This window comes from Enoplosus armatus, chromosome 3, assembly GCF_043641665.1.
Source record: "Enoplosus armatus isolate fEnoArm2 chromosome 3, fEnoArm2.hap1, whole genome shotgun sequence".
NCBI classification, from domain to species: Eukaryota; Metazoa; Chordata; class Actinopteri; order Centrarchiformes; family Enoplosidae; genus Enoplosus; species Enoplosus armatus.
The window spans coordinates 14981649-14998027 of NC_092182.1; the positions used below are offsets into that span (position 1 = coordinate 14981649).

The 16379-nt window shown below is 38.1% G+C and overlaps 1 protein-coding gene across 1 annotated transcript; it reads left to right on the forward strand.

Annotated features, from left to right (window-relative positions):
* The first annotated feature begins 206 nt into the window (after nt 1-206).
* Nucleotides 207-15017, forward strand: fkbp5 (FKBP prolyl isomerase 5). Its single transcript, XM_070902330.1, has 11 exons — nt 207-472; nt 4491-4623; nt 4802-4946; nt 6175-6317; nt 7897-8011; nt 8124-8280; nt 10201-10291; nt 11352-11435; nt 11543-11728; nt 11851-12090; nt 13504-15017. The coding sequence occupies exons 2-11, from the start codon at nt 4519-4521 to the stop codon at nt 13603-13605; spliced, it is 1368 nt and encodes a 455-aa protein (XP_070758431.1). The 5' UTR covers nt 207-472; nt 4491-4518; the 3' UTR covers nt 13606-15017.
* Nucleotides 15018-16379: the final 1362 nt, after the last annotated feature.

Below are 16379 nucleotides of genomic sequence, written 5' to 3' on the forward strand. Positions count from 1 at the left end.
TGGAACACAGTGTTCTCATCAGCAGCGGCAGCGGTACAGCTACAGTACAGCCGGAACATTGTGTTACTTTGTGGCTGCTTTCCAAGACCTGCCCCTTAATTTTACACTAAACGCCCTCCCACAACTCTACTCTATTCTACTCTCTCCCTTTCTCTCTCTCTCTCTCTCTCTGTCTCTCTCTGCCTCTCTCCCTCACCGTAGTCATTTTGAAGTCTCAGATCCATGTGGCTACTTCACCGGCACGTTTACCGTCACTAGGGGGGACAGGGATAAAGGGAAAGAGGACAAAAACAGCGCTACGTTACATACGTAACCACATGGGCAGAACATTTAGTACCCTGGGTATGAGATAAGAGGGGCGGGCTTGAATTTGGAGGAATAGACGCGGTTAACAATCCACCGACTGAAAATCCAGCGGGTCACCGGCTGTTTCGGGAAAGGAATTGAAAAAAATAAGGGAGCGCAAGAAAATGTGAGTCTTTTAATTTGTTCCCTCTATTCTGCTGCTGAAAGGTTTAATTAAGGAGTTAATTAAGGCATGAGCTTTACCGGCTTTCTGTACATGCCAGGCTGAGTTAAAGGGACACTTGTTATACATCACAAAGATTTGGCTTTTATCTACAGGATTTCAAACATCAGAACAAGTCTGATAGAATTAGTGATTACATGAAAATTAAAAAAAAAAAGTCCACTTGAGGTTGTCTGATTTTAAGATGTTCAAGGATGGATGGTGAATTTGCCACATGTGTGGGGGCATTTGAGGTTATGGCTGTATCCCACTGTGCTCTGGAAAATAAGGGCTGATAAGGGTGTGTGTGTGTTTTATAGGTGAAAGTGTGTGTAAATGTGGCACTTGGCTGCGGTTCCCAGTGGTGGTGGATGAGGACACCAGTTTACATCTAGAATCCCTTTAGGCTGAGGTGCATATTCATAAATTACAGGTTGTATGAATAATTAGTAACACTAACTTCATTCTGTGCAGATTCTTATTCATTTTGAACCAGGTTGTACATTACAGGCCATAATGATAACCTCTGACTAACCTGAAATGTATGGGTGTTATCCTACATGTATTTAGATTTGGATGAGGTGGAGTGATAGAGGAGGAGTTGGCCTCCTGACATGGACACGGGTTCAGACAAAGTCCCAGAGATGAATCAGACTGCCTCAGGGAGATATATAATGAGGATAAATAACCACTTGTCCAAATACACTGACACAAGTAAAGAGTGACCAGATCTTTACTGTTGCCTTATAAGAACAGTCAAATTCAAAGGTTTGCACTGTCATCTCATATTAAAAGTATGTACACCACACATCTTTGCCACTGCAGCAGCATTTCCCAAAAAGTAATGTCCTTAAATAGAAGCTTCATTTTGAAACTCCCTGTGATGCATTCGTCAGGTTGAAAAAGACTCTCCCATGACAGACAATACTCTGCTTCAGGATGTCAGTCTAGTGTGTGTTCACATGTTCATATATGAATCAGCAGCAGAGTACGGATGTGAGACAGAATGTACAGATACACTGTGTACGTCTGTGGATGTGGTCTTTGCTTCATTGTGTTCTGTTCCTGCATTCCTCCGCAGGGTATCTTGAGTTTAGGTACATGAAGCCTACATGCCATTTTATCTGTGTTATAACTATTTGCACTTGGTTTCCCTGTTCAGCGTTTAAAAATATATTCAGTGTTTAAATATATACATTTTAAAGCATAAAGTTGAAGGATAAAATAGATAACTTTTAATGATGTGAATTCATTGATGATAGTAATTCATAACACTATTACTGGACTTTAAGTTAAGTTTAAGTTGTGTGTTAATGTAAATGTAAAGGTACGGTCAATTTGAACAATTAAAATCTGCTTATTTTCATTCAAAAATGGAAGCTGTGTTGTACGTGAGGGGGGTCTCAGATTGGTGAACACCAACAGGCTTTGCCAGCGGGGAACTGTGAATAGAAGGAACATTGTGTTCAGACACACACACACACACACACACACACACACACACGTACAGCGAGTTACATCTAAAATGAAATCCATGAAATTTAAAAGACACAGGACAAGGTGCTGCTACAGGGGAGACAGACATTTTGTGCAGCGCTTGTGTTCAGTAAATTAACATTTGATCTTTGAGAGTGACACCAAATTAGCCGAATAAATTGTGCAGATATCAGTAAGTCAGATCTTTATGGTTTCACCCTGTGGGTTGAGGCAGATGTGTGGTGCTGCCGTGGCCTGAGCTCTTACTCCTCCTCAGATCCTCAATACAATGAGCTTATCGCCAAGTTGATGCCTCTGAGGCCAAGCTCTGTTGCTTAATTTTCATACTTACAGGCTCTTTAAGAACTTAGTCACCACAGCAGGATGTCCAAATATTTGCACATGGTCATCAACAGCATCTGGGGTGTCCTGAAAGTGAAGACAGGACAGCGGGTGGAAAAATCTAGAAAACTGATGCAGGGAATGAGAGCTGCCGTTAGTTTCTCTCAGAACGCACTGCCCCTGAGCCAAGTTTATAGCCTTAAACCATCTCTGTGGAAATGTTAAGTGGTAAAAAAAATAGCGTTTTTAGCTTTATTACATTTACAAAAAGTACAGCATTCCAAGCCCATATTGGCTTTATACTTCTGTACCTAATGAAGAGCCAATTTGGGCTCCAAACGTTGTACTTCTAAATATGACGAAGTCATAACCGCTTTAAAAAGGGGCATTCTACAGTGTCGCAAGTCTTTTGAAAAGCAGAAAACACTTGTCTGTCAGCCTAACGTCTCTTTTTTCATCGTACATTTTCCTTTGTAATCGTTACTTCACAACTCTGGCCAGAAGTCCTCACATTAGTAACTTCTCGACACGGTCCCAGAACAGCTGTGAGCCGATGCTATTCAAGCAAGTGTTAACTTCTCAGCTGTTGCATGTGATAATAATCACCAAATAGTGTTTGCCAACATGCTTAACATAGCGAACTAGCCTTTTCATTGTCTGCAAACAATGTCAAGATTATTCTGCCAGGGCAGACCTAAAATGCCTGCAGCCATGTGTAAAAACAATGCTTGTCGGCAACGATTGGTCCTGTGATGACAGAGGCAACATTTAGCAGCTGTAACACAAACAGGTCATTACAATTTTATTGCTCTGGCAAGCTACTGGTATCTTTTTGCCACAGGGAGGTGTGAGGCAGCAGCGATCTATCTGTCTGTCCGTCTGACTGTAAGGCTGGTTATCAAATCTGGGTATGTGTCAGTACTAGTACCAAGTATTGAAACTTTCAAGTGCCAAAAGCTGGCATCAAATGTCTGGTCTGATTGATTTATTTATTTCTGCACAGCAATGTTTAAGGTTGTTTTACTATGGCATTGTTTTGAAGTGAGAAAGCTAATTTGTTGCAAGGAAATAGAAAAAGGTGCAAGAAAACAAAATATACATATATATGTTGTGAGTATGTTGATATCCATAAGGTGACAATATACTGTACAGTATTTGAGATGAGAATTGATGCTATCAGAAGAAAAAAAAAGTCTTAAGAAGGGATCAGTAGTTATGTGGATGTAATGGCCAAGCAGTTAGAGGTCAAATACAGTTAAAAAAAAACATGTTACTGAACAGTGACGCAGCCTGAAAGAGACAACATTCGAGCCTCATACTCTGTTAAGATATTATATCATTGTATCACATCTGAGTTGAAGAGTCGTGATCAAATTCTAGATTTTTTACCTGTCTCATCACAAACACAGGGAGAGATAACATGACTGTATTTGTGATGGCGCAGCTTCATCAGGACAGAGTGTGTGAGCGTAGTCGAGCCCACACTTTTCCTGTGCACACGAAGGAAGGAGACTAATGTTGAAATACTCATTACAAACTGAACATTGAAAATATCTACATGAGGCTCTGCTGTGCTGCGGATTTATTTTTGGAGTCCTTAAGATATGTCGATGTCATTTATAGATTGACAAAGAGCACAAAGGGCCATAAATGAATAGTCCAGAACAGACTGTACTTTGGTGAGTGCAGCGTGTGTTACAAAATACAATGACCCATGTAAGCAACATGCTGTTGCCTTTAACATACTTATAGTCGTGTAATTACTTCATCTGTGGGGGATCAGACAAGGTACAGTTGAGTTACATCACAACTGCGGTGCAAAGTAATGATCCTCCAACAGCTGGGATCAATGTTATTGTGGTTTTTGCAGTAAAACTTTAAATATATGGCCTGTACAGTACATAGATTTAGAACATATGCCCTTAAATAGCTACAAGTTATATAATGTGTAGGAAAAAGTGAAGTTTACTTGGTGGATTATGTTTGTTTTGATTATGATCTTGTTTTGTCAGAGATTGTGATTTTCCAGTTCAGCTCCATAAATTAGATTCATTACATATGTCATTGTCCCTGTTGAAGTTTGTCCCATGAGACATGAGGACTTGTCATTTATGGTGCTCAGATTGCTAATACGTAGGCTTGTGTGTTCATAATTTCTTTACAGTGTTACTGTGTGATGCCCACATGCAGAAATGACCACTGATCAGGATCTGTCTATGGATGGCCAGTCAGCCACAGCTGTGTTTGCTGCAAAGGGTATTGATGTAACACCTAATAAAGACCAAGGAGTTATCAAGGTATTTATTGTCATTGCTTTAAATTGTTTACGTTTTATTGTAGGCGTTCAGGCACAAGTAGGACTCATTGTTCCAACATATGGCATGTCCATGATTTATGTCCGTTCTTTCTGGATGTTCCAGCTCCTGTCTCTTCAATATACTCAGTTGAACTGGAAGCTTGTCTTTCTGTCTGCAGGTTGTGAAGCGTCAGGGGCTAGATGGAGACCGGCCAATGATTGGGGACAGAGTGACCGTCCACTACACTGGGAAGCTGCTCACCGGGAAGAAGTTTGACTGCAGTCGAGATCGCAAAGAACCTTTTTGCTTCAATGTGGGCAAAGGTAGGTGACTTTGTGCATTACTGTCAAACGGGATGGTGCCTTAGTGATGTCCCTTACGTAAAGGAATAGTTAGATATTTTAGAAAATACGCTTACTTGCTGAGAATTAGATGAGAAGATTGAAACCTCTTTCATGTCTTTTAAATATGAAGCTACAGCCAGGAGGTGGTTACTTGGGAACATGGGAAAACAACTAACAACATCCACCTACCGGCACCTCTAACGCTTCGGCTACATTGAACACTTAACGTGTGCGGAGCGTTCGCGAAGTGGCTGCTGCAACACTGCGCTTCCTCTATAATCAATGAGACTGGCTGCACCAGGCGTGAGAGCAGCGCGTAAGTGGTCCGTATGCACCATGGAGATCCGCTCTACAAACATAAGAATAGGCCAGTCTTCAGTCTTTTCACTGGAGTCATAAAGCGTCTATATAAGTAGCCATACTGTAATCCTCTACTTTGTATCAAACAGGGCTTCCACTTTGGGGTCTTGATCACCCTGTCTGCATTTATTTTGGCGGTTGCGTAGTAACTTTAGCCCTGACATAGCCTACTGTAGTCTGTAGATGTTACCCATATAAACTCAGTGAAAAAGTTTAAGTTTCACAGCGCTGTGCTGTACGTTACATGGTCAATGTATCCAAAGTGTAAGGCTCACTAATGTACACATTATATCTTGTTTGTTTAATCCACACAAAAAAGCAAGGAGTAAAAACAACAAGTTGTGGTTTTAACTGGGGGATATTGCCGTTATGTGCCAGAGTATTTCTTGGCTGGGAGCAGTAACCTCCAGGAGTCTCTGCTGGATGCTCAGAGCCGAGGAATAGTCCGGTATATAAGCTAACACAGCTTCATTCTTACACTTTGGCTTTTCTATGGATTAAACAAAATAGATATAACATGTTAATTACTGAGCTTTAAAAGTGCTGGTGGGATTTTTGTTACCTTTGGACAGAGCCAGGTTAGCTGTTTCCCCTCTGTTTCCATTCTTTATGCTAAGCTAAGCTATCCTTCTCCTGACTGTATCTTCATATTTAACAGACAGACATGACAGTGGTATCAGTCTTCTCATATAACTCTGGGCAAAAAAGTGTATTTTCCAAATGTCAAACTATTCCTTTAAATTCTCATAATTATACTTATATACTATCATAATCTTTGAGCCAGTTTTATGAACCAGAAACATATCTTCTCATAGTTTTTTTTTTAATTTGCTTCATCCACTCACAGGCCAAGTCCTTAAGGCTTGGGACATTGGTGTGTTGTCTATGCAGAGGGGTGAGGTGTGCACGTTTCTGTGTAAGCCAGAGTATGCTTATGGATCTGCTGGAAATCCTGACAAAATTCCTCCCAGATCTTCAGTAGTGTTTGAGGTAGGTGTGCCACGTCAGTGCTGCCATTTGTGCCGTGCATTAATTCTGCATCACACCGAGGGACCCTGATAATTTAGGAGCATGTGTCAGTATCTGCAGATGGAGCTCTCTGGTCATAAAATTAACTGGTTTGTCTATTTTAATCCCTCTCAGTCAAACAGCCAGAGTAGTTCAGTTGCCACTCTTACCAGTCTATTTGGAGCTCAGTGGGGAGACAATTTAGGCGTTCTCTGTCCTGTATAGTCAATCTTAATTATAATTGAGTTCGGGGAAAACTCTTTAGCCGGGAAAACTGGGAAAGAACTTTAGCCAACTGCTCTGCTTTACAAGTTATTCCCCATTTTACTCGTACAAATTAATATTCTACCCTCCATACATTTGTTTTGTCATTGCTGCCCCTGTATCACTGCCAACAATATTCTAACTGTATCAGATGTTACCAAGCATCATATAATCAGCTGTTTAATGTTAACTTCACATGTGACTGCTCAGTATGTGCTGCACAAGCAGAAATATTCAGATTATTCATTTATTTTCTAATAGAGGTATTCACTTTACTTTAAGTCCCCCTATATTTCCATTTATAAGCAGTATGTAAACATTCAATAAATGTTTTATAACGCACTACTATGTAGATGTAAGCAGCTATAAATGTTTATTATTGTCAACAACTGTAGCTCCTCCTGTCAGCCCCCATAAGGGGAGGCTGGTGTATAGACAGATAATGAATGACAATATAGTAAAAGGTGTCCTGTGTCTTCATGGGCGAAGTTATAATTGTTGTCATATACTGTGCCTTATTAAACACTTAAAATGTCTTCATATCTGTTTATACCTATGTTATAGTGTGTTGTAAACCATTTATTAAATGTTTATATACGGCTTATAAATGAGTGTGTGTTACTGAGCGTTTATCCTCTTGCTGTAAACCCCACTGACCTCTCGATGGGACAGTCATTACAACAACTCATGCTGTGCAGCTACATTTTGCTCAAACCCACTCAACTTTATTTTAAATTCTCGTGGAGATCCCCAAGTTTCCTAAGATACCAAAGCTGCAAGGCTGAATTTTTCAGAAGACATCAAAAAAGATTTCTGGTTGATGGAATGGTGCAGCCATAAAAATGCACACAGAGTCTTGGGTTTGAATATTTCACATCATATAAAACATCATATAACTTCAGTGAAGAGTTGCAACAGTATTTATAGACGTACGACATACTGTCAGACAGCGTGGGAATAAAAGAGGGGGAAATGGATGTTAAGGGGTTATGTAGCTGAGAGAGATGTATTTATCTTTGCTGGGCAATCGGTTGTATTTGTCGTGTCCTAATGATAAAAGTGTGTACATACAGTATATGTCCGATTACGGTCTACCTGTCCTGTATCTCCAATAGTCATTATTTCTCTTTCTTATTTTTGTATTTCCATGACCTATGTGACAACTCCTACATGTTTTTCGTTATGTATTTGTTCCTCTCCTCCCACACTTACTGTGGCACCATACACCAAGTTAAGCAGAGCTGTAATTTTGTATTCCAGTAGGACACTGATTGAATAAATGTTTACAACAAAACAGATGGAGCTACTCAAGTTTGAAGGAGAGATGCTGACAGACGATGGCGGCATCTTAAGAAGAATAAAGGTCAAAGGGGATGGTTACAATAATCCCAACAACGGAGCACGTGTTGATGGTAAACCCCCTTCATTTCTTCATGGATAATTACTGACAATGTGCCAGTTTACCAGAGAACCAATACATTAAACGGTTACTTCAGGGGTTAAATTGTGTCATGTGTCCCACAGTGCACCTGGAGGGGACCTGTGGTGGTCGACTGTTTGACTGCAGGGACGTCAGCTTTATCGTTGGTGAGGCAGAAGATAAAGGTGTTCCTCACGGTGTGGACCAAGCCATTGACAAGATGCAGAAAGGAGAGTGCTGTGTACTTTACTTAAAACCAAAGTAAGTTACTGGAAAAACCTTAAAATGTGATCCTTGTTACTTCTTTTGCTCTCTCAATGCTGTCACAGTCTTTATGTGGGATTGCTTTGGTAATTATTTCTGCTAGATTTTCTTGCTGTGTCCTGTGGTCCTTCATTACATCAGTTAAGCCAAAATACAATTATGTCCCGAGGGACTTTTTATTTCATGGTACTTAATGTAGGATTTCTGTCAGATGACGATCATATTCATTTTGCTGTTTTAATAAGCTGGCTTTCTTCTCTCCATATTTGTCTGATATGGGTTTTCAAGACCGATACCATTGCAAGAAATAGCCCTAAATTTACTAAAATCCAGTATTTCAGCAGTGATGTTATTTTAATGTTAGTAGTATTTCTTTTCTACATAGGTGTGTGGAGTCACAAGTCATGTTGTCCTCAACAATTCAAAACAATAATTCTGTAACACAGTCAACTGTATACAATATTTTTAAACAGTAAAAACACTCACTGACAGTAATCTGAGTACTCATGAAAGGCTAACATTTGCCAGATATAGAGGGGATATAGTACTGGTATTGGTTTAGTGACATACTGTAATGGTCAAAAACCTACATTTACAGTACTTTAAATGTCTAGACTGTTCTTAAAAGCATAACATTGATCAGCCTCCTGATACATGCAGGAGCTTGAAGAGTGACACGACTGAGATGTCAGGAAAATAAAGAAGATTCATGTTATTATTGCTAATAGTATTTCTCTCTCATTTGATCATACAAAAAGCTAATTATTTTGTTGTTCTTCGGTAACTTTATTCAGCTGTCTCTATTCATGTAATTTTTTCCACTTTTTTATTATTATTATTATTATTATTTTTAAACATAAACAACATAGACAAAAAAGAACAGATGAATCACACACAGTGAAGCCCAAACCACATCATGTAATTTACTTAATTAACAAAAATAGCAAAAAAACATAAATAAAATACACAGAAATAAGGAGGAATTGTAAAAATAGATGGAACACATTGTTCTGCCCAAACCACATCATATCATTCTCTTCCCACACCAATCCTCCCTATTATCCCCTGAGGCAAAGGCAATACAAAGTACTTGTGATAAGTACTATGGATTCATAGCACACTAACAAGTCATACTGAGAGATAATGCCAGCATGTAGTCAACTAACACAGAAACAAATCTGAGCTGAGAAAATACAGACATACGAACAAAAAATGAACAGAAAATACTATATACCAAGATAACCAACCAAGATAATCTTAATAGGAATCAGAACCGTCAAATCTGCCAATGTTAATGTGATATCTTCCCTTCTAAGAAACTGTACTATATTTCCTCAAATGCATCTTGTTTATTTTAGCAATATGTATGTAATACTTTCTAATGCCATACATGAAGCCATCTTAATCCATGTTCCTATATATGTTTTTTTTACACATTAAACTGTACAAACTGGCTCTGTTTATATTAAAATCCTTAGGATATAGATTCATAATAAACAGATTATAAATGGAGTTGTATTGAAACCAACTGTTCTATTTTGTGATGCACTTCTTTCCCAAAAACCCTCACCAACCTACATTCTCATGAATGAAAGAATTTTCCTTTTATATCATTGCATTTTGAGCAAGTGTCTGGAACATTACAATACAAATGTATGAATTTTGACAGGTGTTACATGCAGGGAATTTTCACCAGCGGCAGGTATTACATTTTGTAACAGATTTTTAATTTCCCACCTGGTAGGTTAAATGTCAAATGGCCTGAGTTGACTGTTGACAGTCGATACCTTTGTACACAGTTTGGCTGTTTGATATGTAGGAGTGGGGTGTTCCAAAGTAAAGGTTAAACAGTTTTGTTTCTCATTGTTCGTCTCAAAAGTTTCATCAACAGGCTCACGTTTTTTCTTTTTGTCACAGGTATGGCTTTGGAAGCGAAGGTAAACCAGAGTACAAAATTGGACCAGACAAAGACATCATATACGAAGTTACCCTCAAAGACTTTCAAAGGGTGAGCCCTGCTTTCTACTTTTTATTTCTACATACAATGGACTAGATTTAGTTAATACATGAGTGTGGTTTGGTTTATTTTTATGCCTCCATGCCAGCGACAGCTGTGGCTGGAGGCATTATGTTTTTGTGTTGTCCGTCCCATTCTTGTGAGCGCAATATCTCAGGAACGCCTTGAAGGAATTTATTCAAATGTGGCACAAACGTCCACTTGGACTCAAGAATGAACTGATTACAATTTGGTGGTCAAAGGTCAAAGGTTAAGGTCACAAACATGGTTTTGGCCATAACTCAAGAATATTATGACAAAAGTTCACACAGATGTTTAAATGGATACAACTATGAAGTTATTAACTTCTTTATCCAAAAGGTCAAAGGTAAACTTGACTGTGACATAATAATGTCCTGGAAAAACACTTTTTTGGCCATTATTCAACGCCATAACTCAGGAACAGAAGGGGAGATTGTGACCTCATTTCACAGTTGGTCGGACACTGAATAGGTGACACTTTTGACTCAAAGGTCAAAGGTCAACGTATTGGAGTGCGCCTAGCTAATTGTGATCCTGTGAGCAAGTGAGTGAGCTTCACCTACAGCTCATAGAGAGGCTTCGCATCTAAAAATGCCAGGAGAAAAAAAAAGCAACACGTTTTGTGAAGCTATGAGAATCCATCTTTACATAGTAATCAAGTACATGTCTGTTTAGCCAATACATCTATGATCATCCTTCATTAATTAGTTTAATATTGTATATTCACTGGAACCATACATATGCATCATCAATGTAGTGATAACCTAAATAAATACACTTTCACCTTTTTATTCAATTTTTATTCAAAAGTATTCACTACATTTATTATAAGAATATGGACAGACATGGATATAAACTGCAACTTGACTGGTTGGCGGAGACTATAACCGCCAGGCCGTAATTCTAGTCCCATATAAGACAAACAAATTCAAGCACACTTTGACAAAGGTTCAACATATCAGCTGACTACATAAAACATAAAAAAACAATGTTTACTCACTTCCTGTGACGTTAATTGTGTTTCCACAAGGCTAAAGAATCCTGGGAAATGGACTTGAAAGAAAAGCTGGATTTGGCTCCTGGAATTAAGCATAAAGGGAATCAGTATTTTAAGGTACAGTCCCAATGCTGATCTTCTATCTTAACCAGTCATTGTTAGGGTTAATTTTTTTTTTTTTATTGTTAACATGTTTATAAAAAGCTATTATCTTCCTGTATTAGGCAGGGCGGTACCACCAGGCCGTCACCCAGTATCAGCGCATCGTTGTCTGGCTAGAAATGGAGTGTGGTAGTGGAGTAGAGCAGCAGAAGAGGATACAGGACTCTATTTTGACATCACACCTCAATTTAGCGCTGTGTTTCCTGAAACTAAAAGAGTTCTCACAAGTAGTAGAGAACTGCAACAAGGTGAGCTGCCACACCCTGATGACAGTCCATATTTAAACACCATTTATTTTCTCCCTGACGCTGCTGAATGTTCTGGATATATTCTTAACTAATTGCTCTCTGTGTGTTTGTGTCTGTATAAGGCGACTGAGCTCGACAAGAGCAATGAGAAGGCTTTGTATCGCCGCGGGGTGGCCCGTCTCCTTCGTAACGAGTTCAGCCTGGCCATGGCAGACTTTCAGCAAGTGCTGCAAGTCAACCCCTCGAATCGAGCAGCTCGTGCTCAGATTTCCATCTGCCAGAGCAAGATTAAGGAACATCATGAACAGGACAAGAGGACCTATGCCAACATGTTCCAGAAATTTGCAGAACGGGACGCCAAGGTCTGTAAACTCGCTGTTCTTGGCTAAGTGTAGACAAACAGTCAGCCTGACTCATTTGTGTTTTCTTCTTTTTTTTTTCCTCCTTTCTTTTCTTTAACTAAATTCTTTAACTAAATGAATTAAATATTAACAATAATCTTAAGTTAGAAGAAACAACTGCAGCTTAATTCACGGAAAAAATGATATCGTTTGTACTAACACTTCACTCTCAACACACACACATGTGCGGCAGGCAACTGATATAGTCAGTTATTCATGCTCTTTTTAAAAAGCTATTTGAGAAATAATTTAGTTTTGTGACCCACCAAAACAGCTCTTTTGTTGTTTTGTGTACATGTATTTCCTTGAAAAAACAAAACTTTATTTATATAGCACCTTTTAAAACAATGTTACAAAGGAAAAACTAAATTAAAACAAAAATGGCACTTCCTTCTCACTCTCCAATGATATGTAATATTATTAAGTAGAATTCAACAAATAGTTGAGGGACTAGACTTCACAATTGTTATGAAGTGGTGGTATGTTATTTCAGCACATACTGTAACAGTGTGAGCTGCTTCTTTCCTCAGTAACTCAGTAACTGTATATATTGTTTTTATTTTTAATATTTGTATATATGATCTGTGTGTGCAGCATGAAGGGGGCTACAATTTTAATTTCATTGTTTCATTGCGAATGACAAATAAATGTACCTTGAACCTATGTGGAAATATGATTTGTATTTAAGATCTGAAAATTACATTGGAGACTTTTAGGCACATGTCAGTCCCATAAAACCAAAAAAATTTGTTGATTTACCTGAGTGGGGGATGTTGTTTAACTAATGATCAGCCATTTTGGGTACCATGGTGAGAATTATGGATGGAGATCCATCCTGCCATTACCAGCCAAATGTCGTGTAAAATATTTTGAGGACAGGACCCCTTCATTCAAATATATTACATTTATATAGCTGATTTATTTTTTAAATTAGATTTTGACAGTAAATTGTCTTGCTTTATCGTCCTCCTGTGTGTCATGGTGCTTTCTTCAGTACAATGCTGACCTCTAGTGTTCATCCTTGGTTGTTTTGATTTTTTCACTTATTGATGCTCTTCTTTGTTAAAATAGAAGAAAATATCTCAAGAGTAAAAAGCTGAGAACACAAAATGTTAATACAACAATTTCTTAATATTACTGAGAAATATAAATTGGGTTCATTTTACAATTCTGATTTAATTCTATTTCCTGATTTTCCATTGTTATGTAAGGAGGCGCGTTCTCACAAAACGCACAATGTCATATAACATGCAGTGTTGAGGGTATGATTTTAGGATTTTTCAGAATTGTTTCCGTCAGTTGAATGACTTGTCTCATTAACACTGGTTTATTTTAGACTGCTGTAGTCACTTCTGCTTCATCTCTCCTCAACAGATCGGGAAGACGAAGAAGAGGCGGGACGAGGGCGTGAGGAGCGGCATGAATGGTGAAGTGGGCATTAAACGACGGCGGAGGAGTCGGGACTGTCCATCGTAACAGTGACATTTGAAAGGGAGAAAAAGAAAGACATGCCTCCCTTTGCTTTCCGAGCCCAGGGAGCAGAGTCAGGAACAAAGTCGTGTAAAGGCCTCTAATCCAAACATCTTTATCCCAAAATCCAACGCTACCATTCCTGCATATAAAGCAGAGTGTAAGCAGGGACGTTTGCAAGCCAAACAGCATTTCCCCTGTCACATGGACTGTGCAACTGCCAGGATGTACCTCCCTGTGGAAATAATACTGTGGAATCAGTGAGGTCAGATTGGTGAACACTTCTAGCCCCCTAAAAAAATATTTCTTCATAAACACAGAGGAATTCCATTTTATTTGTCATTAGGCCATTGTGTAGAGTTAAGAGTGTGTTTCCAATTCCCAAACTGCACATGTTGGTTTTCAGACCTCTGGCTTGTATTAAGTATTCAGCCTTTTCTTGGGCAGCTGCATGCATGCATCATGAGGTGTTTGGGATCCAGACTTGAAACTTTGCTAGTTTTTAATGTGCAATATGTACTTTGGGTAAAAGGTGTAACAAGTCCCGTTAGATAAGTGGTATTTTAAACAAACACACGATCAATGCCAACTTTTTCTGTGCTAAAGTAAGAAAAGTAAGTTGCCCATAACTTAGCCTGGATTCATAAGAAAATAACCACAGTGTAGGCAAGCCTGCATTTATTTAATGTTGGGGAAAACTCCTCCAAACATGAACCTTCAATATTATATATTGAATATTGATCAAACATAAATCACTGATAGAAACCTCAAGTTTCCAATCAGCAGACAGCAGAGGCAGAGAGAAGATAGAATCTGAAAGAAAAAGCACAAACTACATACAATCAATTATATCAAAACACAAGTCTGTAATTCTGGTGTACTGGCAAATTCCCATTTTACTGTATTAGGTTATTGCTAGTAACAGCTGAATGAATATGATTAAATTGTGACATTAAGCTACTACCTATGAAGCCAAATCAGTACATGGTTTTTGCCTATAACAGAACCTAAACTGTGGTATAGAGAGATTATTTCCAGAAACACAATTCAAATTTAGCCCCTTGTTTTGGGCAAAGATGAGGCATTGTTTTGCTAAGATGGAAAAGACCATAGTGATGCACTAAAATAATTTATTCATGAGTAGAAGCATGATAGGCCATTATTAATTTAATGAGCTTGTGTTTTATACATTAAACACATCACACAGTACAAACTATGCTTTTTATGAGAAGCCAGGCTGGTATTGTAGTTGATCAAGTAAAACAGCTGATGAGAGGCGTTTGTCGGAGTGATGACAGATGATAACATAATTTTTATGGACTGATTACAATTTTATCCAGTGGCAGCTGCAAAAACTTAAATAAAATGAAAAATATAAAACTTAAAATAAATATAACATTAAATGTTTCTGCGCCTGACCTCCAGTGGATTTTAGTGACTGATGACTCAACGTTTCCTCTTCTGTTGCACTCATTGTATGTTTATCTATCAGCTAACTGCATAAACAGCACGGCACAATCTTCAATGCACATAAAGTCTTCATTCAACAGGTGAATACATGCAGCATTTCCTCAACTGACCGTCAAAAGTATTCATAATTATGATTCAAACTTCCCACAAAAGGAGGCATTTGATCATAAAATCACCCCATTTCCATCATTGTGTTTGACAGAGCAGATACACACTGTTGACTCTCTGTGAGTGCAAGTGGGAGAGGGACACACAAGCTGCAAGTAAGCTTTAAAATGGTCAGAACCACAGTTTTCTTTCAATCTTTCACAGATTTCATGAATTCATCAACTACACAATTTTACATCTGTGTAGTTCTTTTTGCCTCAGTCCCGGAACAGGTGTCTCTTCATTTCACTGCATTTATATATTTTTTTATGTTTAAATGCGTGAATGCTAGTAGATAGTGGACAATGATGCACTTTGGTGACTGTCAAACCAACACTGTTGTCTTTTCATGAAATGTCAGGATAAAATCTTGACAATAATCCTGAGAGTTTTTTTAAACATTGGTTGGTTAAGAATGAAAACCTTAGCTGTCTTAAATATTTTGTGTAAAAAAAAAAAAAAAAAAATCAACAGTGTGTATGTGTGTGTGTGTGTGTGTGTGTGTTAATATATATTGTTGTATGTTAGCAAGGTTTTTAAACAGCTTATCGCTAAATGTTTTCAAGTACTGTTGGCTCTAAACATTCAAACATTTTGTACAGTGGAAATGAGCATGAAGTCATTTTTCTAGCAGTTACAAATTGTATTTAAGGATATACACAATATTAATCCCCCAGTGTCATGTACAAAAAGATTTCCAGGCCTCATAGTGCTACTTTCATCGCCCATAACTTGAAAATGCAAATTACAGGAATAATTTCAAAACTTTTGACATAAACAAGCAGCATAAAATGCTGATGATGTGAGATTGGTTTTATTAGATACTGTTATGTCATACAAAATGTTTACATGTATTCAAAAGATCTTCACCCTGTAAAGCAAAATGTGATTAATGTTTTAAACCGGGATTTATGCAAAAGAAATATTTTCAGACAAAAAACGACGTAAGGTACCTTTGTTCATGTCTTCTTTATATATATTATTTTTTTGCACTTTAAAAGCATTAAATAAATCCAAGAGTTGCACTTAAAGAAAGATGTCATTCTTCAAATTCTAGGTCAATATTTTACAGTGTAATGACATTTGACATTTACCACACTGATTTTTGTTATTTATAAGCTGTGAACGCAACACTGACATATCATCACCTTTTAAGTTGATAT

Excerpts from the sequence above, each read along its gene's own strand:
- fkbp5 (XM_070902330.1), top strand. The coding sequence starts at position 4,519 with ATGACCACTGATCAGGATCTGTCTATGGATGGCCAGTCAGCCACAGCT. Across the intron at positions 4,947-6,174 it reads TTGCTTCAATGTGGGCAAAG|GCCAAGTCCTTAAGGCTTGG; the intron begins GTAGGTGACTTT and ends ATCCACTCACAG. Across the intron at positions 6,318-7,896 it reads GATCTTCAGTAGTGTTTGAG|ATGGAGCTACTCAAGTTTGA; the intron begins GTAGGTGTGCCA and ends ACAACAAAACAG.